General features: G+C 54.8%; 2 protein-coding genes across 10 annotated transcripts in view; one reads left to right on the top strand and one right to left on the bottom strand.

Moving 5' to 3' along the window:
• The window catches only part of BRD4 (bromodomain containing 4), a 35,725-nt gene extending 26,764 nt beyond the window's left edge, over window positions 1–8,961 (top strand). For 4 of the 9 annotated variants that reach the window (XM_030468663.1, XM_030468666.1, XM_030468664.1 and 1 more), the window contains exons 14-22: window positions 1,145–1,200; window positions 1,655–2,030; window positions 2,752–3,303; window positions 5,734–5,846; window positions 6,089–6,248; window positions 6,535–6,668; window positions 7,479–7,690; window positions 8,011–8,248; window positions 8,860–8,961. In XM_030468663.1, coding sequence (XP_030324523.1) covers window positions 1,145–1,200; window positions 1,655–2,030; window positions 2,752–3,303; window positions 5,734–5,846; window positions 6,089–6,248; window positions 6,535–6,668; window positions 7,479–7,690; window positions 8,011–8,248; window positions 8,860–8,928 — 1,910 coding nt within the window. In that variant the 3' untranslated portion in view covers window positions 8,929–8,961. Of the gene's footprint in view, window positions 1–1,144; window positions 1,201–1,654; window positions 2,031–2,751; window positions 3,304–5,733; window positions 5,847–6,088; window positions 6,249–6,534; window positions 6,669–7,478; window positions 7,691–8,010; window positions 8,249–8,859 lie in introns of those variants that run through there. The other 5 variants (XM_030468667.1, XM_030468669.1, XM_030468671.1 and 2 more) reach the window with 4 other exon arrangements.
• A 2,853-nt stretch (window positions 8,962–11,814) lies between these two features.
• Window positions 11,815–17,091, bottom strand: LOC103531107 (guanylate-binding protein 1-like). Its single transcript, XM_030468658.1, has 10 exons — window positions 16,853–17,091; window positions 16,634–16,761; window positions 16,062–16,171; window positions 15,555–15,757; window positions 15,184–15,426; window positions 13,947–14,227; window positions 13,336–13,548; window positions 13,109–13,211; window positions 12,776–12,969; window positions 11,815–12,632 (listed from the first exon to the last, which is right to left on the bottom strand). The coding sequence occupies exons 1-10, from the start codon at window positions 17,043–17,045 to the stop codon at window positions 12,456–12,458; spliced, it is 1,845 nt and encodes a 614-aa protein (XP_030324518.1). The 5' UTR covers window positions 17,046–17,091; the 3' UTR covers window positions 11,815–12,455.
• Window positions 17,092–17,472: the final 381 nt, after the last annotated feature.

The following is a 17,472-nucleotide window of genomic DNA, read 5'->3' as shown; positions in this document are numbered from 1 at the left end:
CCATTCCTCTTCCCTTCTTCTCCTTTTCCTTTATCCACCATCTCCAAACATCAAAAATAATACAAAAAAGGCACTCAAAAGACCTTTTCCACCTTAAAACCCTGAAACTGAAACCCAGGTGTTTGCAGGTTGATCAGCAGGAGCTGAGTGCTTGGCCCTGAGTTTTTCCCTTCTCCCAGCCATTTTTGGTTGGTGTTTTTTCCCTCCAAACCCAACTTTTTTTTACCTACTTCAGCCTTAAAATCTGCAGAACCTGCTGGACCCAGCACATTGATCAGGTGGTGTCCAGGCAGGCTCAGAAACAGAACCCAGACACCAGTGCTGCCAAAAAAACAGAGATGAAGAAGGAAACTCCAGAAATTCACCTCATTTCTTGAAAGATTCCAGGGAAAAAAACCCATTTGAGAGCTGATGGGGATGGGGAGCAACAAAAAAAATGGTTGCCATGAGGTGTTTCTCCGTTGCCTTTTGCCAGGTGCATCCAAACAAAGGCTGAAATCCCCCAGCTTGAGGATTTTGGGGGCTGGATGAGCCATCTCGGGTGATGGATTTTATTATCTGCCTGTTTCTTGCTGTGCTGTGTGGTTCAAGTCCTGGAGCCAGACTCCAACCAGTTTGATTTTGGTGATCAGGCTTTAAAAGTACCCTGGGAGGGGGAAGGTGTTGGGAGCTCATCCCACGGGAAGCTGGCAGACCCAAACCTTGTGGATTTAGGGGGAAAAGAGGGATGGAAAACTGCTGTTTGCCATCCTGGGATGTTGGATATCTCCTTCCTTTTTTTACTCCTCCTGCCAAGTTCTCTCACTCCCTTTCTGCCCCATCAGAGCCACGTGGCCTTCCTGGAGTAGCCATGTTGGGTTTTTTTTGGCTGTTGGGTCCTTCACCTCAGAGATGCAGAGGGAAGGAGACCCAGGGTTCTTGGGGTTTCTTTCCTTCTCTTTTTTTGCTACAGTTTTCTCCTTTTTGCGACGAAACCCCCCCCAGTTTGGGGGTGAGGAGATTTCCTGGGGAAATCCAACTTGAGTGATGCTTTAAAACCTTCTCCTTTGGTGCTTTTGGGTTTTTTACGGGGGTGATGGGAGAGAGCAGCACCACTGGGGTACTAACGTTTGCTCTGTTCCCCTTCTGTTTTTTTCTTTTTCAGCAGAAATGGCACCGAAATTGAAGAAAAAAGGGCATTCGGGGCGAGAGCAAAAGAAGGTAGGAGACACCACAGCCTTCTCCCCCTTCTTGAGGTGGGATTCAATCTCCAGGGAGGTTTGGGAATGCTTGGTTGGGTTGCTCATCCATTCCCTTGGCCTAAGAGGCTTTGGGTTGCTTGGAAGCAAGATACCCCCAGCCAAGTCCCACTTTGGGGAATGCGGTTGAAAGGACCCTGGGAGGGCATTCTGGTGACTTGAAAGGGTCTTCTGGTGACCCAAGAGGGCATTTCTGTGTCTGAAAGGTTATTTGGTAACCAGGAGAGTGTTTGGTTGACTGGGAGAGCCATTTGGTGAACATTCTGGTTGACTGGGAGGGTGTTTTTGTTGATGAGGAAGGTGGATTTGGTGACTAGGAAGGCATCCTGGTCACCAGGAAGGCATTTTGGTGACCAGGAAAGATGTTTCTGAAGGTTGTTTTGGTAACTCGGGGGTGTCTTTTTCTCCTCCCTTAGCATCACCACCACCACCATCAGCCGGTGCAGCAGCAGCCGCCGCCGCCGCAGCCTCCACAGCCACCGCAGCAGCCCCCACCTCAGCCACCACAGCCCTTGCCCCCCCAGCCCCTCCCCACCCAGCAGCCACCACCACCACCACCTCCTGTCCCCCAACAAGCTCCTCCACCAATGAAGTCTTCTCCTCCCCCTTTTGTCCCCACGCAAGTCCCTGTCCTGGAGCACCCGTTGCCGGGGAACATGTTCGATACCATGACACATTTCACCCAACCCATCCTGCATCTGCCCCAGCCAGAGATGCCACCACACCTGCCCCAACCCCCCGAGCACAGCACTCCTCCCCACCTCAACCAGCATGCCGTGGTGTCTCCTCCAGGTGAGCCTGGCTTCTTCTCCAAGCCCCACCGGGTAGCCCAGGTGGGAGGGAGGAGGGTTGGGTTGGGTTGGGTTGGGTTGGGTTGGGTTGGCAGGGGGGCGGTTTGTTCCTCCTGGGTAGGGTGGTGGGGATGGAGGAGAGGTTCTTGGGTCCTCATGTCCCTGGTGCTGCCAGCTGACAGTTACATGGTGGTGGGGTGTGAAGAAGGGACCCCTGGAGATGATCTTGTCCAACCCTATTGCTAGAGCAGGATCAGCTAGAGTAGGTCCCACAGGACTGCATCCAAGCAGGTTTGGAATGTCTCCTGAGATGGAGACTCCACCACCTCTCTGGGCAGCAGCCCCAGTGCTGTCACCCTCACAGTCAAGAGGTTTGGTTCAACCTCCTGTGTTCAGGTTTGTGCCCTTGACCCTTTTCCTGTCCCTGGGTACCACTGAGCCTGGTCCCATCCTCCTGCCACTTGCCCTGTAGATGCTGACTGATCACCCCCACTCAGCTGCCTCCTCTTCAGGCTGACCACCCCACCTCTCTCAGCCCTTCCTCACCAGGGCAGCTGCTCTACTCCCAGTATCTTGGTAGCTCCTCTGTTGGCCTCCCCGACAGCTCCTTCACCAACCGGGGGACCCAAAACCGGCTGTTGGTTTTTCAGGGCAGAGTTAGAGGGGGGGAAGGACAACCTCCCTTGGCCTACCAGCCACCTCCATCTCCTCTCTCTCTCCAGCTTTGCACAACGCTCTGCCTCAGCAGCCCTCCAGACCCAGCAACCGAGCCGCCGCGCTGCCCCCGAAGCCTTCGCGTCCGCCGGCCGTCTCGCCGGCCATCAGCCAGCAGCCCATGCTTCCTCAGCCTCCTCTTCCCCAACCTCCCCAGGTCCTGCTGGAGGACGAAGAACCTCCTCCACCTCCTCCTCCTCCTCCTCACCACAACCTGCCTCTGAGCACCAGCCAGATGCAGCTCTACCTTCAGCAGCTGCAAAAAGTGCAGCCTCAGACTCCTCTTCTCCCTTCAGTGAAGGTCCAGTCGCAGCCGCAGCCCCCGCTGCAGCCCCCGCCGGCTCACCCCGCCGTGCAGCAGCTGCAGCACCCGCCGCCACCGCGGCCCATGCACATGCAGCCCATGCCCTTCCCCTCCCACATCCCCCAGCCCCAACCCCCGCCGCAGCAGCACCCGCCCCCGCAGCCTCCCCCGCCGCCCCCGCCGCCGGCCAAGCCGCAGCAGGTCATCCAGCACCACCCATCGCCGCGTCACCATAAGCCTGATCCCTACTCGACCGGTGAGCGGGGGACGAGGACGCTTCATCCGGGTCGCGTCGCAGCGTGGTGGTGGTGGTGGTGGTGGCGGCGATTCGGCGGCAGCGTTGGCGTTGAGTCTTGCTGCCGTTGTGTTGCAGCGCTGCGGTGTCGCGAAGTCGCGGTGTTGTGGCACAGCAATGCGGCGCGGTGTTGCGGTGCTGTGACGCGGCAGTGCGTTGCAGTGCTGCGTTGTGGTGCCATGGCAGCGTGTTGCAGCGTCACAGTGTTGTGGTGCTGTGGCGTTGCGGTGCTACGGCAGTGCGTTGCGGTGTCGCAAAGTCGCAGCGTTGCAGCGCCGCATTGTGGCATTGCGGCGCCGTGGCGGTGAGTTGCAGCGATGCGGTGTCGCGTCACAGCACAGCAGCGTTGCAGAGTTGCAGCATTGTGGCACTATGGCAGGGTGTTGCAGTGTCAGGGTGTTGCGTAGTGTCACAGCATCGCACTGTTGCAAAGCTGCGGCGTTGCGGTGCCGTGGCCGTGCACGGCAGTGCTGCGGGGTCACAGTGTTGCATCACAGCACGGCACTGCAGTGCTGCGGAGTCACGGTGTTGCAGTGCGGCCGTGCGGTGCAGTGTCAGTACGGTATTGCGGCATTGCGTCACCGCGGCGGTGCGGTGTCAGTGTTGTGATGTCACGGTGTTGCAGTGGGGTGGTGCAGTGTTGCGATGTCATGGTGTGACAACGCAGTGTTGCGGTGTCACGGTGTTGCGGTGTTGCGATGTCACGGTGTCACGGTGCAGTGTTGCAATGTCACGGTGACACAGTGCCGTGTCACGGTGTTGCGATGTCACAGTGTTGTGCGGTGTGGTGCGGTGTCGCGGTGCGGTGTCGCAGTGTTGCCACATCGTGGCGGTGTGGCGATGTCACAGTGTTGTGATGTCACGGTGTTGCGGGGCACTGTCACAGTGTTGCAGTGTCACAGTGTTGCCACATCACGACGGTGTTGTGATGTCCTGGTGTTGCGGTGCGGTGTCGCAGTGTTGTGATGTCATGGTGTTGCCACATCCCGGCGGTGTGGCGCGGTGTCACGAGGTGGCGGTGTCGTGGCGTTGCGTTCTTGAGGAACTGGAGGATCTCGTGTGTGTCGAGGATCTTTGGGTGTGTGAGGAGCCCCGGGGATCTCTGATCTTCCCGGAATGGTGATCTCAGGGTTCTCGTTTTTGAGGATCTTGAGGTTCTGAAATCTTGGAGGAACTCGGGGATCCCAGATCTCTGAAGTCAAGGATCTTAAGGACCTCATTTCTGGGGGTCTGCAGGGTCTTACTTTTCCAGGATCTGGAGTTTCTGGAGCGTGAGGGTCACAGTTTGCTGAGGAAATCAAGGATCTAATTTTGGGGAATCTCGGTGTCAATTTCTGAGAATCTTGCTGCCAAATCTTTGAGCATCTTGAAGTTCTTGACGCCCTCAAGGATCTCAAGATTTTAATAACAAGGACCTCAAATTTTTGAGGATCCCAAACATCCCAGTTTCCTGAAGAACTCTGTGGAGTTTTCAGATTCTTCAGGAACAAGGACCAGAAATCTTTGAGGATCTGAAGTATTTCAGACTTGTAGTTCTCAGGACAGCTCTGAGGTTGGAGACCTTGGCATCACAAGTCCAGATCTGGGAGCTCTGTGACCTCCAACCACCTCAGAAATGGGAAGCAGCAGCTGGGATAACGTGGCCACGGGTCTCAGCCTTCAGAGTTGGCATGGAAGATCCCAGATCTCCACAAATGCCATGGGCTGGGTGGTGCCACCACCATCATTCCCTGCTGGAGAACATCTCTGGAAACTTTAGAGACCTCTAAAACCTCTGGTTTGGGGTGGTTTCACTCCTCCTTTCCCTTGGCTTCTTTGGGTTGTGGCTCTTTGGGTCTTTGTTCCCAGAGTGATCCCATGGGTGTAGGTAGGAGAAACTTGAGGGATGGAGGGAAGGAAGCACTTGGAGCTGCTTCTCCTGCATGCAGGCAGCTTGGACATGATGTCCAAGAGGATGAGTTTGGATACAATGCCCAAGATGGAGCCTGGTGGCTCCCAGACACCTCCTGGTGCTGGTGGAACCCAGACAAACCAGGGGAGCTGGAAATGTCTCTGGAGCACCAGAACAAGGAGAAAGGATGAAATTATGGAGGGCCACCACAAATGGTCACCACAGAGGCCACCTGGGAGTATTTTCTGCTCCTATTGGCTGGTGGCAGCACCTGGTGGCAGGAGGGAGGTGACTGGGGGTCCCCTGGGGACATCCCAAGGCCACCAAGTCTCAGGTGGGAGCCAGAGGGGCGCTGGTGGGTGTGCCAAGGAGCTTTTTGGTTTGGGGTTTTTTTGTTGGGTTGTTTTTTGTTTTGGTTTGGTTTTTAGGTGACTTTTTTGTTTTTTGGCGTGTGCTGGTGGTGAGGCCACTTCACTGATTTGGTGCCAAACTGTTCCCAGGTCACTTGAGGGAAGCCCCTTCCCCTCTCATGATGCATTCCCCACAGATGCCGCAGTTCCAGGGTTTGGTCCACCAGTCGCCACCTCAACAAACTCTCCAGCCAAAAAAACAGGTAAAAAGGGAAGCAGAACCACCCACCCAGGGGGTCCCACCACCACTGGGGACCACCCTCCACCCACCAGCACCTTTGGTCAACCAACATCTTGGAAGCCCAAGGGGGGGCCACTTGGCCAGTGGTTTGCAGAGGAGGGAGTTTGAGGGGTTGCGGGAGAGAAGGGGCACGTTGGGACCTTTTTTGACCCGTTTCTGGATTTTTTTTTTTTTTTTTTTTTTTTTCGTTCTTGGTCATGGCAGGAGCTGAGAGCCCCCTCTGTCGTCCAATCCCAGCCCTTGGTGGTGAAGGAGGAGAAGATGCATTCTCCTGTCATCCGTAACGAGACCTTCAGCCCTCCCCTGCGGCAAGAGCCGCCCAAACACTCGGAGAGCATCAAACCCCCCACCCACATCCCACAGCGTGAGTCAGGGACACGCCCCTTGGGGAGGGAAACCCCCCCAGCACCCCTGTGGTGGTGGAGAACCTTCATCACCCCAGTGTGGTGGTGGAGAACCCCCAGTCACCCCAGTGTGGTGGTGGAGAACCCCCCATCACCCCCATGGTGGTGGAGAACCCCCCATCACCCCAGTTTAATGGTGGAGACCCCTTACCACCTCCATTTTAGTGGCTCCCATGCCCCCACCCCCCCATTTTGGGGCTTCCTGGTGGACACCCAGAAGTTCTAATGGGATCTTTTGGGTTTTAGGGACGGAGATGAAGCCCATGGAGGGGGGGGGACGTCCCGTGATCCGACCCCCGGAGCAGAACCCTCCACCACCAGGTGGGCAGGAGAAGGATCGGCAGAAACAGGAGCCCAAAACCCCAGTTGCTCCCAAAAAGGTAACGAGTCCCAGGTCCCCCCAAAAAAAAAACAACCCAAGAATTGGGACACAACTTCCCAAAATTCAGAACCAAAACTTCCAAAAACAGAGCAGGACCTTGGTGGTGGTGGATGACCAAGGTTTGGTTTTGTCCACTTCAAAATTCCGTAGTGGGAAAGGCCTGATGGAGGTTGGAGATGGGACCTCCACCAAGTTAAGGGCTGAAGGGACAATCCAGAGGGAACTGGAGAAGGTCCAGAAGGAACCTCCTGGGGTTCTGCAAGGTTCTGGGTTTGGTATTCAGGTGAAGGGATGGAAAAGTAGCCCCGTGGAGGACTTGAGGTTGGTGGTGGGTGGAAGGTTGGCCACGAGCTGGCAAGGACCATGCCAAAATTCTGGCTACGTCAGAAGTGTTGTGGCCAGCAGGTGAAGGGAGGTGATGCTCCAGCTTTGGGATCCTCAGGCCAAGGACATGGAGCAGATCCAGAGGAGTCCATGAAGATGATCCAAGAGCTGGAGCACCTTTCCTGTGAGGACAAGCTGAGAGTTGGGATTCTCCAGCCTGCAGAAGGCTCTGGGGAGACCTTCTTGTGGCCTCTCCAGGTAGAAGGAAGGTGGAGAAGAACTTTTGAGCCGTAGGACAGGGCAGCAGCTTTAACCTGAGAGAGGGACCCAGGCAAGAAGTTCTTGAGACCCTGTCCCAGTTGACCCAGAGTAGCTGTGGTTGCCTCATCCCAGGGTGGAGGTCAGGTTAGACAGGGCTTGGAGCAACCTGCTCTGGTTGGAGATGTCCCTGCTGATGGTGGGCACCCATCTGTCCTCTCCGTAGGACCTGAAAATCAAGAACATGGGTTCCTGGGCGAGTTTGGTGCAGAAACATCCCACCACTCCCTCCTCCACTGCCAAATCCTCCAGCGACAGCTTCGAGCAGTTCAAGAGGGCGGCGCGGGAGAAGGAGGAGCGGGAAAAGGCCCTGAAGGCCCAGGCAGAGCAGGTGGAGAGGGAGAAGGAGCGGCTGCGGCGGGAGCAGGAGAGGATGAGGTGGGACCACCACAACCATCCCCCCAACCTGCCTTGGGGTGACTTTCCCAGGAGGTCACCCAGCTTCTCAGGGGATCACCCACCCAACCTTCCTTGGGAGGTCCCCCAGCTTCTTAGGGAATTGCCCAACCAACCTTCCTGGGAAGTCACCCAGCTTTCCTTGGGAGGTCACCCAACTTCATAGAGAATCACCCAACCTTCCCAGGAGGTCACCCAACCTTCCTGGGAAGTCACCCAACTTCTCAAGGGATCATGCAACCTTCTTGAGGGATCACCCAACCTCCCCAGTTCCTGATGGCTTCTCCTGGTGGTTTTGGCAGGAGCCGGGAGGACGAGGAGGCGCTGGAGCAGGCGCGTCGGGTGCACGAGGAGGTTCGGCGGCGCCAGGAGCAGCAGCAGCAGCAGCAGCAGCAGCCACCACCCCCGGTACCGGTGTCGGTGTCAGCGGCACCGGCACCCCAGGCCCAGAGCTCCCAATCCCAGTCCTCCCAGTCCATGCTGGACCAGCAGCGGGAGATGGCGCGGAAACGGGAGCAGGAGCGGAGGCGCCGGGAAGCGGTGAGTGGGGAACCAAAGGAACCAAAGGCACCTGAGAAAAAAGACCCAAAAAGGGGAAAAAAAAAAAATCCTGGGAATGCCAAAAAATCTCCTGGAAAAAACATCCCTGGGGCACCAAAAGGATTGCTGGGGGATAGCAGAAAACTTCCTGATGGTGAAAAAACCCTTTCCGAGGCCCAGAAATCCCCCAGGATGCCAAAATAGTGAAAAAACTCTGGGAATTCTGTAAGAATTTAATTTAAATTTTAATTTCAATGTAGTGTAAAATTTAATATTGAAATTTAAGGCAATTTAATACTGAAATTTAAGGCAATTTAAATTTAATGTTTAAACTTAATGCTATTTAAATCTGATAAATTTAATGCAATTTAAATTTAATTTAAATTCAACACAACTTAAACTTAATATTTAAATTTAATGTACTTTAAAATTAATATGTAAATGTCATTTTTAAATTTAATATTTAAATTTAACACAGTTTAAATTTAATATAAACTTTAACGTGATTTGAATTTAATATTTAAATTTAGTGCAATCTACATTTAATTTTTAAAATTTTAATTTTTAAAGTTGAAAATTCAAACGTGTTTCTCTTTCTTCCCCCTCTCCAGATGGCAGCAACAATCGACATGAATTTCCAGAGTGATTTATTGGCGATATTTGAGGAAAATCTTTTCTAGCAGCTGCAGCTCCTCCTGCCTCAACTCTTTGGAGAAAAAAAAAAAGGAAAAAAAAAAACAAAAAACAAAAAAAAACCTCCACACACACACGAAAAAAATTGATAAAAAATTAAAAAAAAAAAAAATTCCTTTTTTTTTTTTTTCCCCTCTCTCTCTCCTTTCCCCTGGCCAAAAAAAAAAAACAAAAACAAAAAACCACAGATACAACAACAGGAGAAAAAAAAAAAAAGCAAAAAAAAAAAAAGCTTCAGAGTCTCAGTTAAAGTGTTAAAAAAAAAAAAAAAAAAAAAAAAAAAAAGATTCTCCGGGACGGTGCCTCGGCCTTACCCCCCCCCCCAGATTTCTGGGGCTTTTTCCTTTGTTTTATGAGTTGTGTTTTGGTTTTTTTTTTTCCTCCTAATTTTCCTTCTTTTCTCACCAAAAACAAGAGAATTCAAGTCCTGGCAGTCCCTGTGCTCAGCACCTCCAGCCCGCCCTGGGAGCAGGTGTCCCCCCTGGAGTGATTCTGGTTCTTTTTCAACCATTTTTGGGTTGTTTTGGGTTTTTTTAGTGGGTTATCCAGGAGAGGGGCTGGAAAAGGTGCTGGGAAGGGTGCAGGGGGTGGAAATTTTCCCCTTTTTTACTCATTTTTTTCTGATTTTTTTTCTTTTTCTCCCTTTCACATTTTAATCCTTTTCTCCCTTTTTTCTTCCCTTTCTGCCTTATTTCCTCTTTGTAATTTTTTGTGCTTTTTTTCCTTTCTCTTGATTTCTCTTTTTACTCCTTATTTTTTCCCTTTCCCCTCCTTTCTTTCTCATTTTGCTTTACCATTTCCCCCCCTTTTTCCTCTGTTATTCCTCCTTCTTCCATTCCCCCTCTCACTTTTCCACTTTTTGTCCTTTTATTCCTTTTCTCCCTTTTTCCTCCTCCCTAATTATTCCTTTCCTCAGTTTCCCTCCTCCATCCCCATTTTCCTCTTTTTTAGGGACCCCCCAAATCCACCCCCCACCCTTTTTCCCTCTTGACCCTTTTCCCCCCAGAACCCACCCAATCTCTTTATTTTTTTTAAAACCCCCAATTCCTTTTTTTTTTTTCCTCATTCCTTGAGCTGATTTCTTTTTTTTTTTTAATTAAACCCCCAAAGTTTTTCCACTTTTCCCAAAAAAAAAAAATCTCACAATCTCCCGGGTCTCACGTGGGGGCAGGGGTGGACGCTTCCTCCCCCCACCCCACCTCCCCCCCCCATTAATTTTATTATTATTATTAATATTATTATTATAATATTTTGTCAGTCTCATCCCCTCAGTGCCATAAACCCCCCCTGGGCCCCCCCGGAGCCGCCGCTCGGTTTTTCCTCGTCCCCTCGCGCCGTTGCCGGTGGGTCTGTGCCCTGATGGAATAAACGCAGCTCTTTTGGTTTTTTTTTTAAAAAAAATCGCTGGGTTTTGCCCTTTTTCTTCCCCCCCCCCACCCAGGGTGGGGACGCCGCAGCCCGGAAAAGGGGAAAAAAGGGAGGGGGAAAGAGGTGGGGGGAGGGGGCAGCACCCATGGGTGCCACGCACCCAGCAGAGGCTTCACTTGGAAGGGAATTTCCTTACAAATGAGTGGAAAAATGAGGTAGGGAGAGTTAAAAATGATTTTAAAAGAAAAAGGAAAAAAAATAAAGGAGGAAACAAAGGGAAAAGAGAAAAGTTTTCTACCTAAAGATTTCTTCCATGCCTCGTTTTAACTCCCAGCTTGAAAATCAGCTTCAGTCTTGAAAATTGACTGAAGATTTGTAATGAATTCCATTCAGAGCGTTTTTATACTGCTCTGTCACTAGTTCTTTACAACTTTATCTATTATTATCAGTGTTTTCCATTAGATAATTGAGGGGACACAACAGCTCCTCAGGGGCTGTGGCCACAAGGACGAAGAGGGGAGGAAAGGGGAAAAGGTTAAAGTCCAAAAAATAGAAGAAAAGGGAAAAATAAACTCCAAAAAATAGAAGAAAAGGGAAAAATAAGGACAAAATCAGGGTAAAACCATGATGAATTTAAAGGAGATCACAAGAGGGGCTCCAGGGGAGGGTGAGAGAAGCAGAGTTTAAGGGGGGAAAGAGAAGCTGGGGGTGTAAACAAGGGCAAAGAAGGAATTAATTCCCCAACCAAGGAACCTGGAGATGATATTCCAGACACATTCCCCAATTCCAGGGAATCAGGTTGAGCCTGGGAAACAACTGAGAGTGAAAGTGAAGGTCAGGGCTAGAGAGGGAGGAGGAAAAACTGAGCGGGGTCAGCCCGAAAACTCCGAGCAGAGGAGATGAAGGTGGGGAAATAAGGAACAAGGAGGGAAGAGCAAGTGCTGGAAAAGCCAAACCTCAGCAACCCCCCAGTGGGTTCCGAGTTCACCCATCTGGGGAATCACATCCATGGACAGATCTGGGGAGCAGAGCTCCCAAGGTCATCGCTGCCAAACGGGAGCAGAAGGGTTGGGGAGAAGCCTGGAATTGATCTCCCCTCCTTTCCATGACAGGCAGAGGAGTCCTGGAGAGGAGGGAAAAAACGTGGAGATGGGAGGGAAAAGCTGTGGGCTGAGGAGGGTTCCCAGGTCCTGCTGGATGAGCAGAGCTGTGCTCCCGAGACCTCTCCTGCAGGGCTGGGATGTCCATGGAACAGGGAGGTCATGGCAGGGCCTTGTGCCAAGTGGGGTGAGTGCCTCTGGAGCTCTGCTCATCCAGGAATCCAAAGCCACGACACCTCCAAGTCCCTGGGATGGTTGATGTCCCTGCTGCTTCTGGGGATGCAGCTGAGGATTTCATTCCCCGCAGGAAGCAGGGAAGTCTCGGGGGGAATCCCAGGAGACAACCCCAAAGCCCCACACTACTTCTGGGGTGGAGAAGGGGCGGGAAGAAGGGGAGACAACAACTGGGTTAGACAAGGAGAGTTTAATGGGGGAAACAGAAGCTGGGGGTGCAAACAAAGCCAAAGAGGGAATTAATTCCCCCAAATTCCCACGGGCAGGGGGGTGTTCAGCCACCTCCAGACCTTCACATCCCATGGAGACTTTGGCAGACAGACCCCATCACTGCAGACATCCCCCCCCTCCCTCCCTGTCCCCACAGCCCCCATGGCTGGAGCTCAGTGCCACATGGGCTGGGGACCCCTTTGTTCAGGGGGGCTTCAGCTGTCCCCACTCTGTCCCCTCCCAGCTTCTCCCCCAGCCCTGGCCACCTCACCAGGAGAGGTGGGTGGGTGGGTGGGTGAGACCCCCCTCCCCGCCATGGCATCTTCTGAGCAATGCAAGGAGCTCCCAGCCCTTCCTGCTGGCATCGTGGCCTCTCTGTGCCCGTGGCCACCCCGGCTTAGTTGTGCCTTCAGGGGAAGGGAGAGCCTGGGAGGGAAGAGGAGAAATCTTTCTCTGGAGGAGGCAAGGCAGGGAAGGAAGAGCTGGAGAGTCTGGGGCCAGAGAACACGGAGCTCACTTCCATTTTCTGCAGCAAGAATCTTGCAGGAAAGCTTTTGAAACGTTGGCACTTTCTGAAGAGGGGGTTCTGAACCTCATCCTCATCATTTGAAAAACCGGAATATCAAAGATGCAGCTTTAACGAGGAGGGTGAGTCCCAATTCAATCAGGCCAGAATAATTGCTCTGGATCATGGATCTTTCCCCCTCCAGCCTCCTGGTCACCCAGTTCATGTGCTCAGCTTTGTCCTCGAAGCCCTCTTGGCGCAGCGCTCTCTCCTCCTGCCCAGACACCAAGGTGATGGTGTGTGCCACGAGAGGGGCACAGAGGCAAGAAGCAAAGGCGATGGGGGACCCCTCTAAGACCCCCTTGCCATTCCTGCCTGCTGGCCACTCCCAGCCACCTGCAGGCTCCCACTTGGTACCTGGCATCTGTGTCTGATCATTCTGTCCTGCACCTCCAGCTGCTTCTCACAGGCAGCCTCCAGACTCTTCCTCAGCTGCAGCACGTGCTCCTCTTTGCTGCGGAGCTGGTCCTGCAACTTCACCTTCTCTTCAGCATCCTTCTTCCTCTGGAGCTCCTTCTCCTCCTCAGCTCTTTTATTCTGCTCTTCTTCAACTGGAGAGAGAGAGAAACAGAAGTGATGCAAGGGCAGGAGCTGAGCCCCACAAGCCCACGCCCCCCAGCAGGACTCTTGTCCCTCTCCATCCTGCTTGGCCCTCTCCAGACAGTGGCATTTCTCCAGCCCAGAAATTACTTTTCTTTTGCTTCTCCATCTCAGTCAGAGAGAGGTCTGCTTTGAGGATGCTCTGGGCCAGGGTCTGTCTGCTCTGGAGGAACTCGTGCAGGACAGCAGAAGCCTGTAGGACCACGGGGAGAAGATGGGTCAAGAGGAGATAAAGCAGCTGGGAGGAAATGGTTCCTGATGGGAAGAGGAGGGGACACGGAGGCTCTGCCCTGGCAGGGGAGCTGCCCTGCTCCTACCTTCAGCCCTTTGCCACGCAGTTCCATGTATTTGTCCACCAGGGCCTGCTGGTGTCCTCTGAACAGCTCGTAGCCCCCCGGCACGCTGTAGGCACCGTCACGGATCCCTTTATCCAGCTCCTGGAAGAGGTCCTGGAGAGCGGCCTTGCACTTGTCCCGGGACACCTTCTCGTTGTCCTTGCAGAACGTTTCCTTGACTTTCTCCACCTGGTCCTGTGCAGGAAGGTGCAGAGGGAAGAAGGCATCAGCCCGGGCTGAGCTGCCCCCACTGCTCTCCTCCCGGGCAAACCTCCAGCCAGGTCAAGGTGGGAACCGGGATCTCCCGTCCATCCCTGGGCTGAATCCGCCCGGGAGGGAGGGAGGGAGGGAGGGGAGAGATGGGGAGAGATGGGGAGGGTGCTCTGTGCCCTCACGGCCACCTCTGGAGCGAGGAGCCCGGGAGCAAAGAGCAGCCCAGGGACCAGGGGCTGCACAACACACACCCCCAGGGAGGAGAATCAGGCAGCAGGAGAGGGGCAGCACGGAAGGCTGCAGCTTCCAGCCAGGCCACGGACCCTGCTGCCACCTTCCCAAAGCCAAGGGCAGGAGGGTGTCCCTGGGGGAGCACCCACCATGAGCTCTGCCTGGGCACAGTGGATCTCCTCCTGGAACGCCCGTGCCAGGAACAGCTCCAGTGCCTCCCGCTCACACCGGGCGTGCAGCTCCAGCAGCTCCTCCAGAGTCTCCGTCGGCAGCTTCACCCTCTGCTCCATCAGATCCCGGTACAACCTCACAGCCTCTTTCACCGCCGCTGCGTTCTCAGCCTTGGCCAAGGCCATCACCGTGCTCTCCAGGCACGGCACTGCCCCACTCCGGATCACCTCCACGTAGGAGGCTGCCAGTTTCCCCAGCACTGCCAAGGAGGAACAAGGATGGGAGCTCTGCAGCCCCGACCAAGGGCGACCCCCAGCCCCCCCTGTCTGAGACATATCCCTGCTGAGACTCCCTGCAACACTCCCTCCCCAGCTCCCCCTCCCAAATTCCCCCTTCCCACCTCCCCCTCCCCACCTCATCCTCTCCACTTCCCTCTCCCCATTTCCCCGCTTCCCATCTCCCCCTCCCCATCTCTCCCTTTCCCATCTCCCCCTCCCAAATTCTCCCCTCCCCCGTTCCCCCTCCCCACCTCATCCTCCCCAGTTCCCTCTCCCCATCTTCCCCCTTTCCCACCTCCCCCTCCCCATCTCCCCCTGCTCATCTCTCCCTAACAAATTCCCCCTCCCCATCTTCCCCCTTCCCCATCTCCCCCTCCCCATTTCCCCCTCCCCATCTCCCCTTTCTCATCTCCCCCTTTCCCATTCCCCCTTTTCTATCTCCCCCTCCCCATCTCTCCCTGCCAAATTCCCCCTTTCCCATCCCCCCCTTTCCCATCTCCCCCTCCCAGAATCCCCCCTTGCCATCTCTTCCTCCCAAATCCCCCTCCTCCCCAGCTCCCCCTCCTCAGCTCCCCTCTTTCCCATCTCCCCCTTTCCCATCTCCCCCTTTCCCATCTCCCCCTTATCTCACCCCTCCCCATCTCCCCCTTGTCCAACTCCCACTCCCCATCTCCCCCCTTTCCCCTCTCCCCCTCCCCATCTCCCCCTCCCCATCTCCCCCTGCCATATCCCCACTGCCCTCCCTCCCACACTCCTCCTCAACTTCTTCCCCTCCCTCTTTCCCACCCCACCTGCAGCATCCCCAGGCTCCAAACCCTGAGGCAGGGACAGCAGCCAGCAGAACATCTCTGCCTTTCCCCACCACCACCATTTCCAGGTGATCCTTCCCCAGGCAGAGTCCCAGGAGCTGCTGCCATCCCCCCCCCGGGACACTCACACCTCCCGGTTATGACGTGGCCTCCTGGCACTCTCTTCACCGGAGCCTTTTCCCAGATGTAGCTGCAAAACTTCTCCAGCTGCTGCAGGAATTCGGGATCCAGCTGCTCATCCTCAACCTCCTCCAAGTGGACCAGGTCCTTCCTTTTGGCTGGCACGTCAAACACAAAGCACTTCCGTTCCGCAAAGAACCGACGGATGCACTCCCGGGTCCGGTTGTAGCCTTGGCTCTCCGGGGTGCTCTCTGTGGGGTGGGAGAACACGGAGCGAGGGCACGGGGCTGGGCTTCTTGTTGGATGAGCCCAAAATGCTGCTGGGTCAGCTGGACATCTCCAGCTGGACATCTCCAGCACCACAGCACCAGCCCCTTACCAGCCCTCAGCTTCAGAGCATTCTCCAAGTATTGGTCCTCAGAGATTTCCTTCCCATCCGCCTCCAGCTGCAGGGTGAAATCCCGGACAAGCCAGACAAAAGTCGGGAAGAAGGAGTCAAATTTCTCAGAATCCTCCAGCTCATCTTCACTCCTTCTGGGTGCTGCTTTCAACCTGATGTGCTCAGATAGTGTCAGCACGTAGCTGAGGAGCTGGCTAAGGAAACGAGGAGGAGGAGGAGAACGAGGAGGAGAAGCAGGAGGAGGATGAAGGGAAGAATAGGAGGAGGAGGGGGAGGAGGAAGAGGAAGGAGAAACCCCCTGGGATTGGAGAGGAGAAACCCCCTGGGAGAAGGAGAGGAGGAGGACAAGGAGGAGGAGGAGGAGGAGATGGGAGAAACCCCCTGGGATTGCTCAGCCCACATCCCTGTCCCACATCCCATCCCACATCCCATCTCACATCCCATCCCACATCCCTGCTGCTGCTGCTGCTCTCCCACCAAGGATACTGCAGCTGCTCCAGGGCTTGCTGGTCAATGGTGCCTCTGCTGTTGTACATCAGGGTGCTGGAGAGCAGCAGGGTTAACACAAAGATCCAGGTGTCGTTCCTGGTGTCTCCCTGGAACAACAACAACCCCCTTTGCCTCTTAGCAACCAGACCCCCCAAGGATGAGCAAAGCCCCAGATGCCCAGAGCCTGAATGCCCCTGAACAAGAGGCAAAGCCCCCCCCATCCCATCCCATCCCATCCCATCCCATCCCATCCCATCCCATCCCATCCCATCCCATCCATCCCCATCTCTTTGTGCAGCTGGCCTTGTCCTCAGCTCCCAACCCCCAGGCTCTCTCCCAATGCTCCCCCAGCCCTTCCTTCCCCCTCTCCTGCTCTTTTCCAGAAACACAGAGGAATTTGGCGACTCCTCTCCCCCCAAACCTCCCTCCTCGTCGCCTTTTCCCAGCACAGCCATCGATTCCCACCCTCGGCACCGGGAATGCCCTGACTCTGGGCACCGTGCCTGGCACTTCCAGAGCTTCCCCAAAGTGCTGGGAAGGCACAAAGGGAGCTCCTGCTCCTCGCACACCTTCTCCGTGTCTCCCAGCCCTTCGGTGTCCAGCAGCACCAGAGTGTGGCCAGGCTGGCAGGGGTGGGCTACACACCACATCCAAATCCCTTTGGTCTGGGACTGCACCGTGGAGCCCAAGGAGAAGCCTGTGGGGAGGATGCCAGGGGGTCAGCAGTGGGAAAGGAAGAGCAGGAGACCCCAGGGGCCTCGGCCATCCAGGGCAGGGACCTCCCTCACCTCTCCTCTGACCAGCCAGCCTGTTCATCAGGTAGGACTTGCCGGTGCGGTACGGCCCCGTGATGGCCACCACCACCACGGGCTGGGTGACCTCTGACAGCAGCTCCAGGGCTTCCTGCTGGACCACCAGGCCCCTGCTCGGGGTGTTCTCCAGGAGGCAGACAGGCTCTGCCATGGCCACTTGGGACGCCATTGCTGGTGGCAGACGTGGGCTGCAGAGGAGATGCTGAGAGGGCTGTTGAGGAGCAAGACAAGAGGGCACAAGAGGTCTTAAGTTGTGCCAGGAGAGGTTTAGGTTGGACATTAGAAAGGATTTCTTTACGGAGAGGGTGATCAGACCTTGGAATGGGCTGCCCAGGGAAATAGAATCATAGAATCCTAGAATTGGCTGGGTTGGAAGGGACCTCAGAGATCATCAGCTCCAACCCTTGCTCCACTCCCCCCGTGGTTCCCAGCCCATGGCACTCAGTGCCACATCCAGGCTCTTTGGAAAGATCTCCAGACACGGAGAATCCACTCCTTCCCTGGGCAGCCCATTCCAATGCCTGATCACCCTCTCCAGAAAGAAATTCTTTCTCATCTCCAACCTAAACCTCCCCTGGCACAACTTGAGACCCTTT

The sequence above is a fragment of the Calypte anna genome, unplaced genomic scaffold (genome assembly GCF_003957555.1).
Source record: "Calypte anna isolate BGI_N300 unplaced genomic scaffold, bCalAnn1_v1.p scaffold_211_arrow_ctg1, whole genome shotgun sequence".
In the NCBI taxonomy this organism is placed as follows: domain Eukaryota; kingdom Metazoa; phylum Chordata; class Aves; order Apodiformes; family Trochilidae; genus Calypte; species Calypte anna.
The sequence above is the reverse complement of the archived record's forward strand: the minus strand, read 5'-3'. Positions and strand labels throughout refer to the sequence as shown.